The following is a 14,096-nucleotide window of genomic DNA, read 5'->3' as shown; positions in this document are numbered from 1 at the left end:
ACTGGTTTGATGAAAATAGAGAAGATTTTGACTCTGTTGGATAAGAAACAGCATCTCCTTAGCACCTACCAAAACAACCATTCACCTGTTTCAAAGGCAGCCACCTTCAACAACCTTCTTAAAACCATCCATAGCTTACAGAGAAACAGGATTGCTGACTAAGCAAAAGGGCAGAAGTAGTATTTTACGCAAACAGGAACGATATTAAACAGTTCCCTGATGTTCTAAAGACAATCTACAGCCTTCGATCTTCTGGAAATTCTCCTCTTCTTGACACTGATAGAACCACATTGAACCAAAATCCTGGAGAGATGGGCAGAACATGTTCTGGACAATGTTCTGAATTGGCCCTCCACAATCAATGAAGAGACAATTCCCCATTTGCCCCAAATTGAAGTCAACATGTAACTTGCTGACATCCCCAAAGCTGAGATCATGAAAGCAGTCTCCTGTCGAGTGGCAAAGTACCATGGATGCAATACCAGCTGAAATATACAAGAAAGGAAGCACAATATTCACTAAACTTCACCAAACCATTTCAGGTGCTAATGTGCAGCCAGGAAGCCATTCCTCAGGAATTCAAAGATGCAAAGAATTTTCACCTTTACAAAAGGAAGAGAAATCGTCGAACTTGCAACAACCATCAAGGAATCTCACTATCATGCACTGCTGGGAAAATACTTGCAAGAGTCCTGCTGAACTGCTTGTTACTGCATCTCAAACAGAATCTTCTATCAGACATTGTGGCTTCAGAAAAGATCATGATACAGTTGATGTAGTGTTTGCTGCATGTCAGCTCCAGGAGAAATGCGAAGAGCAGAACTGCACTTGTCCTCGACATTTGTTGATCTGACTAAAGCCTTCAGCACAGTTAGTCGTGAGAGTCTATGGAAGATGATGGTAAAATTTGGCTGCTCAGAAACATTATTATGATGCAGCAATTCCACAATAGCATGTTAGCTCATGTCCTGGATGGTGCAGAGACCTCGGACGACTTCCCAATCATAAATGGAGTGAATGGGGCTGCATGTTGGCTCCTACCCTGTTCAGCAATATGTTCCCTGCCATGCTTGCTGAAGCATTCTTGGCAAAAGTGGCATCCACATTAGATTTCATATAAAATGCAAAGTTTTTAATTTGATGAGGCTGCAAGCCAAAACCTAAGTGCATGAAGCTGTAGATCAAGACTTTCTTTTTGCTATGACTGTGTTCTACATGCCTGTTCAGAACAAGAAATGCAACATAGCACAGACCACTTCTCATCTGTTTGTGATAACTTCAGTCCAACCATCAGTACCAAAAAGACTGAAGTCATGTACAAATCTACCCGACGAAAACTGTATGTAAAGTCTGCTATTAGTCAATGATCAAAGGCTTGAAGCAGTTAACCAATTTACTTGGCTAGTAACCTCTCTAGACTAGATGACACTGGCAACAAAGTCAATGCCAAAATAGTTACGGCCAGCACAGCCTTTGGTAAGCTATGAAAAACTGTCAGGGTGTGAAGAGGAATTAGTCTTTCAGCAGAAGTGAAGGTTTACAGAGCTTTTGTCCTTCCCATTCTCTTGTATGTTTGTGAGATGTGGGCAATTTACTCCAAGTATGCAAACAAGCTACACCAGGTTCAATGACCTGCTTGCAGAGACTACTCGAGGTCAGATGGCAAAGATGGTGAAGTTCATAATACTGAGATTCTCTCCCTGCCCAACATCCACATTCTGCTGGACAGAGCTCAGATAAGAAGGGCAGCACATTTTGCCAGAATGCCTGATGAGCTCTTGCCAAAGCAGCTCTTCTACGGCAAGATAATTGAAGGGAAACATTCACATGGAGGCCAGGAAAAGCACTTCTTGGACACACTAAAGAGTTTCGACATTGCCCCAAGGCATAGGAGAACCTCACACAAGTCGCTCTATATGAGTGCAGTTTCATCAATAAAGGTGCCGCCTATGAACAAACCAGTGTTGCACTGGCAAAACTCAGGTTTCCTGCTGGCAAGTCCAGAGCCACAAGCACATCTTTTCCACCAATGTGTGCAACATGCAACAGATTTTTTTGTGCTCAAATTGGACTAATTAGTAATCTTTGAACACATCACACTTGAAATTTAACTCAATGAATTCAAGTTGATGTCATGAGCGTCTTCGGCTACTAAGGATAAACATGCAAGTGAGCACTCTTTCCAAGTCGGAAGGTGTCAGGGTTCAGATCCGACTCCAAAGTGTCAGCAAATGGAGATTCACCAGTTTAGTGGATGCCTCAACCTTATAATTTGGTTGTGGAAGCCAAGAGAACATTCCTATTGCTCTGGACAAACCACCCAATGAGCTGGTATAAAGAATGTGGCCATGTATACATACGAACATACGAAATAGGAGCAGAAGTAGACCATTCAGCCCGTCGAGCCTGCTCCGCCACTCAATAACATCATGGTTGATCTGTTGTATTACTAATTCCACATTCCCATCTACCCCCATAATCTTCGATTCCCTTGTCTAACAAAAATCTATCTGCCTCCATCTTAAAGATATTCAATTACCCCACCTCCACCACCTTCTGAGGCGGAGTGTTCCAAAGTTGCACAACCCTCAAAAAATTTCTCCTTATCTCTGTCCTAAAAGGGCACCCCCTAATTTTAAAACAGTGCCCCCTAGCTCTGGACTCATTCACAAGAAGAAACATAATTTCCACATCCAACTTGTCAAGACCATTCAATCAAGTCACCCATCACTCTTCTAAACTCTAGTGGAAACAAGCCCAGTCTGTCTAACCTTTCCTCATATGACAACCCGTTCATTCAATCTAGTAAACCTCCTCTGAACTGTCTCTATCCTTCCTTAAATAAGGAGACCAAAACTATACAGTATTCGAGATGTGGTCTCACCAATGCCCTGTATAAATGAAGCATAACATCTTTACTTTTATGTTCAATCCCTCTCGTAATAAAGGATAGCATTCCATTGGCCTTCTTAATTACTTGCTGCACCTGCATACTAACTTTGTGACTTATGCACGAGAACACCTAGGTACCTCTGCACCTCAGGATTCTACAGTCATTCTCCATTTAATACTCTGCTTTTTTTATTCTTCCTGCCAAAGCAAACAACTTCACATTTTCCCACATTGTGCTCCATCTTGTAAAAACCATTTACATTGATTAACAGGTTCTTACAAATGTGTGTTTTTAGGATTGTATATTTTGGTGGATAAAATTATGCTTGTTTGGGGACTATAGTTTTAAACGTACGATAGTTGAAAGAAAACCTGGTCTGAAGGGCTTATCAGACAGGCCTGAAGTTGCAGATCAAAGAAGTCCTATTGTGTTGTTGGGATGGTGGTGAGATATTCACACCTAGGGTTATAGTGGTCCTCTCTGAATATCTCGAGGAGGCAGTCTGTCTGTGGGGTATCTCGGGATTGAAGGTGTAAACCTGGAGGGTTTGAATTGTTCATGCAACTTGTCCGGTCAGAGAAGAGTTTGAAAGCAATGGTAAACGGGGGAATGTTTTGAAGTATCCATATACTTTTCAGATCAAAGAAAAAATTTAAAGTTAATTGATTTGCATTTCTATCTGAAAACAAACTGTCATGTTGCCATGGAAATGGGCTGAGGGGGGCGGGTCAGGGGAGGTTTCTTTTGTTTTTAATATACCTCTATGTTTTCACAGTGTGTGAGGCAGTCAGCCTGGGAGCAGACTGAGAAGGTAGTCTGTGGCAGAAGCAGCTTGAAAACAGGAAGAGAGAGTGTCCACCAGAAGCTGGGGACAGAAGCAGCAGAAATCAGGAGTGTTTCTGTGGGACACTGTGCAATGTGCCAGTGGGGCCCATGCTCAGAACGAAAAGTCCACATTTTCAAAAAAATTAAAGATTACCAGATCTGCCCAGTAAAGCTTGTGGAAGAGATCAGCAGCAGAATCCTCTCAGGCAGGGAGTCCTGGAAGTCTAAGTACCAGACTGGGGAACTAAGGAGAATCGGAGTATATCCCTAAGAGCTGATACACACATTGGTTTAGTTTCTTTCAATTCTCCTGGGACCAACATAAAAAGGAGATATCAGTTGAATTTAAAAGTAGAGCAGGGAGAGCTCCGATCGGAATTTCAGTTTAAAATACAATTGCTTACCAAATAAAGTTAATAGTGCTTGTGTTTTCTCTTCTGTCAGTAAAAGTTTTTCCCTTAAATTGTGAAATCTTGTTGTGTGGTCTTTTCAGTTATGACATCACCATATTTCCCTAACAATTTCAACACTTGCACCTGTTGTAGATGCAACCACTCAGCATTCCCAACCCATGGAAGCTCTGGACATTGGTGTATAATGCAAAGGACGCAGGTGCATCATAATTCTCCAACCCTTTTTCATAAGCATTGCACCCAGGGAATTAGCATTCCTCAGAAACAAAGCAGAAGAGAATTGAACCTCACCTTTCAAAGCACCGAATCAACTGGTTGACCAAATGATACAACCACATGAAATTTATATATACTTGCCATACTCCGATGTTTTCAACAAGAAAGAAGCTGTTTCATTTTGAATGGTTTCCTCATCACCATTTTCAGGTCCTTTCTTATGAGGCACATCTTTTCGGAGAATTACTGTCCTTCTGCTTGACCTTTGTCTGGTTGCCAAAACTGTTGACCCTTCACTTTTAGCTCTACTATGGCTTGATGATGTCCTACGTCTTTTATCAGCAGGAGGTACATAAAGACTATCATCCAAATCATCTTCTGAATTACTCTCTGAATCAGTACTGATTTTGGTATTGTTTATATTCTCACATGCAGTTGGTTCATCTTTCCTACGGAAAGGTGTGAGATGAATACTTTCCTCATAATCAAAATTGTAAGTATCGCTATAATCAAGAGACTTTTTTCTTTCTTTGGCTGTACCACTTCTGCTTTGACATCGATCTCTACTCTTTGAGCTGGCTCTCGGTCTTGCAGGTTCCAAATGTTTCTTTAATGGCATGTTTTTATTTCTTTCCATTGCCTTCCCTCTTCTTCCCCTCTGCTCTACTTCCAATTGAATATCCTGTTCTTTTTCTGAAACCCTCTCTGCTTTTTCTGAATTTACAATTTCAGTGTTCCTCACATTGCTCTTGAACTTCATTTTGACTCTCTCAGGATTCCGATTGTCTACCATTTGAATTTGCTCTAGCTCGATGCTTCCCATATCAGTTCCTTGATTAGAATTTAGAGAAGGAGGCACATTTTCAAGATCTTTGAAATTTATGTCAAGCTTTTGTTCATCACTTGCCCAAGACACCTCTGAATGATTTTCATAAGTGTTGAATAAATCAAAAACACCAATTTGACCATGGAAAGAAGGGCTTTTCCTCCCACTTCGTCGCCTAACAGAAACCCCTTTTGGCAGCTCATCGATTCTCTCAAAAGACGCATCATCCAACGGAGCTATTAAATTGGCATCAGAGTCTTGACTTGGAATAAATGTAGATCTTCGCCCTTTTTGAAAATAGAAAGCAAATAAAACTTCAATGGCTACAAGTTCTCTACATCAAAAGGTTTTAAAGACAGATGAATAACCTGTTGGCTGCCTTTATTTGTGCCACAACATGAGGGGAGCACTTCCTGCACATGTGCAGATGCAGTTACAGTGATAGGAATTAGCGTGTTGTATTTATCACTTCGGCAACCCTTTGCAGTCTTCAGAGTTTTTAAAGCAACATTGTTCACTGATGCTCCTACCGCCCACTGACTGGAAAGGCATCAGGAACAACTGCGCATGCACCAGGGCCTGCATTGCAGGCCAAGTGCACATGTGCAAGCTATCCTGATGCCTTTCTGGTCAGCAGGAGTTACAAATTACAAACGTAAAAGCAGCCTGTTAGAAAAAAGCACATTCAAATAAAAGTTTTAACAATGATAAAATGAGCAAAATATTAAAAAATAGTTTCCAGACATATCCTGTATTTCTCATTATGATAGCTCAAGTCAGGAGATCTTATGTGGAAATTTAATTTCAGACAAAATAACGAATATTGTATAGATGGTAAGTAATATGTTTTCCCCATTTCTTCCAGCTGTAAATACAATGAGATAGTTTGCTACAGTGATTTAATACTTGCACAATCAGGCCAGTTTGAACTATGGCAGCATCAAAATGCTTATGAGCAATCGCCATGCAAACATGCATCAAAATGTCTAGCAGCTGTCATCCCAAATAACAATCATTGCACAAGTAGAATCAATTCTTAACTTTCTTTTGTGGATCCTGTCCTGTAAGGGGTTGCACAAATCCCTGTCTAAAAAGAGGTTTTCTTGGCTTTTTCCAAATGGAAAAAATAGTTGCCTATATATCGGAAATTGAAATATTTAGTACTGCCCTACTTAATCCACTACATTTAGTGTTATACAGTCCCAGAATGGAAACTCTTAGTATTGACTGCTAGAATCTTAACTGCTTTAGGCTGTTTTCTCCAGAAACTTGTGTCATTGCCAAATCCAACTATTGATTAGTCCGGTACTTCACCCTCTATGGCAGCAAGATTGATTTGTCAGGACACAAGATTGCTCCCACTGGTTCTACCTTTCCACCTTACTTCAAAATGAAACCGCAATGTTATTACAATCTGGGATACCCACAACTGGCCGGGTTACTGGTTGCTTTCTTTACCTACACAGTTAAAGGCTATTATTTTTGCTCCAATTTATGCTCTGCAGATTCTGTCTCCATATTTCCTCTCATCGCTTATTGTAAATTTATAGATTGAGAGTCTCTCTAAACTTATGCTGATTTTTACAAAATGTAAAATGTTTTTGAAACAACAGTTTTATGACATGTAGGATACCTAGTCATGTGCTGCAGAAAGTGGAGAAACCCAAAATCAAGGCTGTCTTATAGAATTTGCTTTGGTTTGCTGCAGAAATTGGCTTCCCAGTACTGAATACTGGTTAATGACTATTTCCTAGCCCTGAGATCACATTGTAAGCTGTAACAGAAACCTCTATCTTTTACTGTCTGTAAAATCGAGTTAACATAACCCAGGCCTAATGATTAAACACAATTATGGCAAACTGCTTATGGGAAAAGAGTGTAATTTATTGACCATTTCCTCCTCCTCTTTGTCACACAAATTTAATCCACTGAAGTTGAACAATGGCCTGAAAATGGATGAAGATCTTAACTACAACCTTTAACAGGATAGTGAATAATTCAAATAAGCTGGGTACCAAGATGATCTCTGCTGGAGAAACAATCAGGTATGGCATAGTCAACAATCACAATGCCATGCATGCTGACTAAAAAAAGGTTTGTGAACTTGACAGCCAAACCAAGCTCGCAACAAAAGATCTCTTGATTTATTCCATCAGCTTTCAATTACCAGATTAGGTCAAAAAACCTTAATCCAATAAAAATTGCCTTGCATATGCCATAGGGAGTAAACTGGCTTGCTATGTATGAAAATAGTCATGATCAAGCAGAACTTCAAAAAGAGAAGTATAGCTAGTGCCCGTTTTAAACTGTCCTTTAAGTCATTCCTCTTTATTACGAATATAATATGGCTGGTCTGCGCACTTGACTTTGAGATTTCCATTTTAGCGTCGTTTCCCAGGCCAGCCTAGCACGTGTGACCCAATCAGCGTCACTTGGAGCAACCTCTCCCGCTTGCATTTTCCCTCTCTGACCCTCCTGCTTGCCACTTCCAAGGGAAGCGGCGTGCAGGAGGAAAGTGGCGAACAGAAAGTAGAAAGAGTTAGTACATAATTTTTAAATTTATTTTAAAACTTATTTCATTTACAAATATAGGAATTTAGGAACATACAGTACTTCAACTTGAGAATAATGTTTTAATGCTCTTTTGACGAGAAAGGTCCTGGAGAACCTAACTACAGCTTTTACATTGGTTGTAATGGGAAAATCTGATTTGCTTAATACCCTTCATTTAAAGTTGCACTTTTCAGGAATGCAACTACAACGTTAAGGGGTTGCTGTAATCTTAAATTGCTTTTTCCCTACTGACTCCCCTTTCAACCTTCCGCCTCAAAAGAGGACTACATTTTTCATCAAGACAGAATGGCAGGAAGACATTTTTAAATCATCAGCTTTCTGGGAGCAGAAGTGGGCAAATAGCTAGACTAAAAATACTTTTTCTTATCACCAAGATTTAATGCAGATGGTCTTACCTTTCAATACCTTTTTTAATGCTGGCTTTGTGTCCATCATATTGGATAGTGCTCTGCTCTCTTCAGCTGTGGTGTAATCAGCATTTTCAGATGAATGAATTCTGGAGTTCACCAAGGGAACATGCCTCACAACATCCCTGAGAAGCCATTTTTTAAAATATAGATATTATAAAAGAGAAATTGCGCTTTGAACAGCAAACTAAGTAATTTTGCCAAATATTTTCAAATTAATTCAGCAAGCTAATTACAGAAGAAATAATAACCACTGGAATAAAACATTTACAAAATTTATGTGCAGCACTTTTGCTATTATTCTTTCATGCAAATTAACTTCTCTAGAAATTCTAGTGTTTTTCCAACCTTATTCAGTGCCTGTTTCTTTGTTATTTAACATATTTTCCTACATTACAACGACTACATTTCAGAAATATGTTAAGGTCATGAAAGGCTCTATATCAATGCAAGTATGCATTTCATTTGTTTTTTTCTTAATCTGTCAAATTCCTCTTCACACTCAAGTTTTAAATTCTATATTATACACTTAATTGATATGCTCAACAGATCTTTTGATTCATTGCATTTTTGCTCGATGGTTGTGATCATAAGTATGATTTCTCATTTTATCTTCACAAGTTTGCTCCTCATGGTTTAAAAAACCCAACATCTTGAGTCTTGTACCTTCGCTTTACTTTTTGCTTTGGCTCATTATCAGGACATATAATCTAATAATAGTGATCACAAACAAGTAATCCTCAAACGCAAGCTTTTACTAACTAGTTCAAACATTTTAATTTAATACGTCCTGAAACAAACTTCAAATACAGTGAACATCATCTTTTTCTAAAAACAGGTGACCATATTTTCTACAACTTTGCAGCATTGTGATCCTGTCCTCGAACGTTTTGATGCCTTTACACTGCTTACCTGGACTGATGGTCTTATTGAGCAAGGCCCAGAAAAACAGATGGGTCTTATCCACGTTATGGATATTTCCACAATCACAAGACAACCGCAAACACAAGACACTGTTTCCAGTCACCAAGATTGGTACCGGTGCTGGCACTCCCACCCAACATGACTGGAAAGAAATGAAGTGACAGTTGCAGAATGACTCTAGCCACTCAATACAGGGTTCAAAAATGTGCTGATACCCAGGGACTAATGTTCGAAGCCTTTTTCCAATAGAAATGGACTGGAGATGAGCGTGGATTGTGTCAAAATATACTGTAACCACTCCTACAGCTATGGAATTCACTATGTACAACAGATCAGAACTGTAGCAGGGATGCTTTATGGCATAAGAGCATTGGGATTTATATGCATCAAGAAGTTCACATTTAAGGATGCAGAAAGCATGAGTTTGAGCTTGAATCCTCATCTAAAATATTTGGGGGTGTAATGAAGAATCTATTTCAGCATGAAACAACACCTCAATCTTAAAAATTCCCGTTCTGGTTTCAAGTTGCTTCATGGTACTGCCCTTATCAGCCCTAATCTCCCTCTCCTACAACCCTTCCAGATCTCTGTACTCCACTCTGACCTATGGAGAATTCCCAATTTTAATCACTCCACCACTGGTGGCCCTGCCTTCAGATGCCTAGGCTCTAAGCACTGGAATTTCCTCCCTATATCCTTCTGCCTTTAAGATGTTGTTAAAAAGCCACCTTTTAGCCAGATGAGAGCTACAGCTTGACCAATGTCTTCTGGGGTGGCTCTTTCAAATTTTGTTCCACAATAAAAATAGAAAATGCTGTTAATCTTCAGTTCTATGATATCGGGACTTTTGAATCCCAGTTGCACGCTTGTTGTGGGATGGCTGAATTGGTACTATAGATACAGTTGATCAGCAGAGACTTATTAGGTGGAACACATTCTGTTTATTTACAAGGTACTCAGCAACTAAACACGTGTGCTTCTACATCAAACCCTATTCTCCATACTTCTGCTTCTAACTACAGACTACTGACTGCAGAGGTAGCTTGCTCTACCCCTCTATTGGTTACAGGAGATCATGTGATCTTCTTTTCTAACATCCTTCTTAAAGGTATACCGCACATTACATAAAACCATAATTACCACATATGACCTGATGAAAAATCATTAAATTAACTCTCACTGCACGGATGCTGTCAGACCTGCTGAGTTTCCATTATTTTCAGTTTTTATTCCAGATTTCCAGTATCTGCAGTATTTTGGTTCCATTATACTCCTATGAAGCAGCTTAGGACTTTTATGTTAAAGGCACTTTATAAATGGAAGCTGTTGGCGAGCATGCTTAGGACCTCACTTCATTGTACCACCACATTAACAGTTTTAATGTCCTGTACAACAGAGTCTTCTCTCTGTTAAGATATTTGGAAATTGTATTTTATGATGTTTAGAGAAGGAAATCTGCCATCCTTCCCCAATTTGCCTACATGTGACTTCAGACCCTTGCAGTATGGTCGAATCTTAATTGCCCTTTGAAATGGCCTAGCAAGCTACTCAATTTTACCAAACCACTGCAGAAAATGAGGGAGCTGCGCTGTGAGGCCTCGATGTGGATTTGGGATCCCACGAGGTCTCTGATTATACCACATATAGACCTCCCTCAGCTGATGAACCAGTGCTCCTCCTTGGAAAAAGCACTGACAGTAGTAAGGGCGCAAAATGTAATGTAGATGGGAGTCATCAATGCACATCATCAAGAGTGGCTCAGTAGCACCACTACTGAAGGACCTATCTTCAAGACTGGGCCTGTGGCAGTTGGTAAGAAACCAACTAAGATGGATAAACCTACTCAAACTTGCCCTCACCAATCTACCTGTCGCACTCACACCTGTCCATGACAGTACTGATAGAAGTGACTGTCTCCACGTGGACTGTGCGGTGAAGTCCCATCTTCAAACTGAGGATCCCATCCATCGTGCTAAATAGGATATATTCAGAACAGATCTAAGAGCTCAAAACCGGGCATTCACAAGATGCTGCAGGCCATCAGCAGCAGAATTGTATTCAACCATAATCTAACCTCATGGCCAAGTATGTCCCTCATTATATCATACCATCAAGCCTGGTTCAATGAAGATTGGAGAGCATGCCAGGAGCAGCACCAGACATTCTTAAAAAAGAGGTACTCACCTGTGGAAGCTACAACACAGGACTACATAGATGGCAAACAACAATAGAAAGAGTTTATTCCACAACCAACGGATCAGATCTAAGTTCAGCAGTCCTGCCACATCCAGTCATGAATGGTGAATTAATCAACAACTGCAGGAGAAGGCTCCATAAATACACCCATCCTCAATGATGGGAGAGCTCAGCACACAAGTGAAAAAGATAAGCCTGAAGCGTTTGCAAACATGCTCAGCCAGTGGATAACCCATCTCAGCCTCTCTGGAGGACCCCAGCAACACAGATCCCAGTCTTCAGCCAATTCGATCCACTCCATGTGATATCAAGAAATGGCTGAAAAAATCGGATACTGCAAAGGCGCTGGGCCTCGACAAAATTGCAGTAATATTACTGAAGACTTGTAGACTTGTGCTCCAGAACTAGCTGCAACCCGAGCCAACCTGCTCCAATACAGCTATAGCACTGGCTACAGCACAGCACCGGCTACAGCACAGCACCCAGGACTGTGGAAAATTGTCCAGATATGTCCTGTCCATAAAAAACCGGGCAAATCCAACCCAGTCAACTACCACCCCAGTCTACTCTCAATCATCGGCAAAGTGATGGAAGTTTTCGTTGACAGTGCCATCAAGAGGCACTTACTCAGCAATAATTTGCTCACTGATGCTCACTTTGGATTCTACCAGGGCCACCCAGCTCCAGATCTCATTACAGCTTTTGGTCAAACATGGACAAAAGAACTGAACTCAATGGGTGAGGTGAGAGTGACTGCCTTTGACATCAAGGCAGCATTTGACTGTGTAGGGCATCAAGGAGCTCTAGCAAAACTGGAGTCAATGGGAATCAGGGGGAAAACTCTCCACTGTTTAGAGACTTACCAAGCACAAAGGAGGATAGTTGTGGTTGTTGGAGGTCAATTATCCCAGTCCCAGGACATCACTTAAGGAATCCCTCAGGATAATGCCCTGGGCCCAACCATCGTCAGCTGCTTCATCAATGACCTTTCTTCCAACATAAGGTCAGAGTGGGGATGTTTGCACAATGTTAAGTACCATTCGCGACTCCTCAGATACTGAAGCAGTCCATGCCCATATGCAGCAAGACCTCAACAATTTTCAGACTTGGGCTAAGTGCCAAGTAACATTCATGCCATACAAGTGCCAGGCAATGACCCTCCAGTTCATCACCACCTTCTCAAGAGCAATTAGGGATGGGCAATAAACGCTGGCCTAGCCAGTGATGTCCACATCCTGTGAATGAATAAGTTAAAAGAAAAATCATTACACAATGTTCAGTGCCATTCACAACTCCTCAGATATTTAAGCAGTCCATGTTCATATGCAGCCAGACCTGGACAACATTCAGATTTGGGTTGATAAACGGCAAATAACATTCGTACCAACAAGTGCCAGGCAATGACCAACACCAACAAGAGAGAATCTAACCACCTCCACTTGACATTCAATGTCATCACCATTGCTGAATTCCCCCACTATCAAAATCCTGGGGATCACTGGGCCAGGCATATAAATACTGTGGCTACAAGAGCAGCCCAAAGGCTGGAAGTTCTGCAGCAAGTAACTCCCTTCCTGAATCCCCAAAGTCTGTTCACCACCCACAAGCCACAATTCAGCAACGTGATGGAATACTCTCCACTTGTCTGGATGAGTGCGGTTCCAACAACACTCAAGAAGCTCAACACAATCTAAAACAAAGTGGCTCACTTGATTGGCACCCCATCCACTACCTTAAACACTCCTCCACGACCAGTGCAGTAGCAGCAATGGATACCATATAGATTCTTTCACAATGCTGGTGTACAATAGTGTGACAAAGAAAATCAAAATTCAAATTCATTAAATCAAACAGACAAGAGCTTTGTTTAATTCTTCAAAAACCTAAATAATTGGAATAGTGTAGAGAACATATCTTTCTATTTCTGTTGGACTGTTGTAAAGAGCGTATATTTTTATTTCTGTTGGACTGTGGATTAAAATTACAATGGCAGCAATTTGAAAGACATGTCTACTAGAAGAGTGTAAGGGATATATACAATGTTGCTGTCCTGGAGCAGAGTGTGCCATGAAAGACAGGACGGTGCCGAGGAGGAGTCTGGTCTAATGGGGAACTGCCTGGCAACAACATTTTAACTGGCTCCTGACCAGATGACCAGGGTTTGTGTAAGAGCAGTGCAGCAGAATAGCTCCTAGCCTGAAAGGAAAAAGTCCTAAAGCCTCTGTCTCCTGTGTGTAAGGTTCCAGTAATTCTACAAGCTAGCTGGCTTTTTCTCCTCATATCTCTGTAACCTGCTCTCTCCCTGAAAACCCCTGTCAAGAGACAAAGGGGAAAAAATCACTGTTTAGAGACATTGAAAGGCAAGTGCTCAACCAGTGAACTAAAGACTGAAAGTGCTGGAAGACCAACTCGTGTCATCAACAAAAATAGAAAGGAGTTTGGAAGACATCGATCAAAATCAACCCATCGAATCCTGTACTCCAGAATTAGTACTATTGAACTGTTTTATCCTACCCTTAAAATCTACGTTTCTGTGTGTCTTGTATGCTTGTGTGTATAGGGATTTAAGAAGAAGTAGAGTTTAGGTTATAGAGTTAGAAGTTAGTTCATATTTCTTTTACCACTGTTTAAAGACAATTTATTCAATAAACAGTTATTTACTTAAGTTTACAAGCCTGGTGCTCGTATTCTGTTAACCTAACTTAAACAATTAGGTGGGTTGATCAAACTTTATCACATTTGTCGCGGCTCAGGGAGCAGTGGGGCTTGATATTGCAGCGCACTGTCCCCAATGAGTTGTGATAATAGCAAAAAGATATTTT

The 14,096-nt window shown here is 40.7% G+C and overlaps 1 protein-coding gene across 1 annotated transcript in view; it reads right to left on the bottom strand.

Moving 5' to 3' along the window:
* Window positions 1–14,096, bottom strand: part of LOC144678711 (shugoshin 1-like) — a 42,700-nt gene that overhangs the window by 10,142 nt on the left and 18,462 nt on the right. The window contains exons 5-6 of the mRNA XM_078538522.1: window positions 8,143–8,279; window positions 4,489–5,460 (exon numbers count right to left, since the gene is read on the bottom strand). Coding sequence (XP_078394648.1) covers window positions 4,489–5,460; window positions 8,143–8,279 — 1,109 coding nt within the window. The remainder of the gene's footprint in view (window positions 1–4,488; window positions 5,461–8,142; window positions 8,280–14,096) is intronic.

This window comes from Cetorhinus maximus, chromosome 3 (genome assembly GCF_964194155.1).
Source record: "Cetorhinus maximus chromosome 3, sCetMax3.hap1.1, whole genome shotgun sequence".
NCBI lineage: Eukaryota > Metazoa > Chordata > Chondrichthyes > Lamniformes > Cetorhinidae > Cetorhinus > Cetorhinus maximus.
The sequence above is the reverse complement of the archived record's forward strand: the minus strand, read 5'-3'. Positions and strand labels throughout refer to the sequence as shown.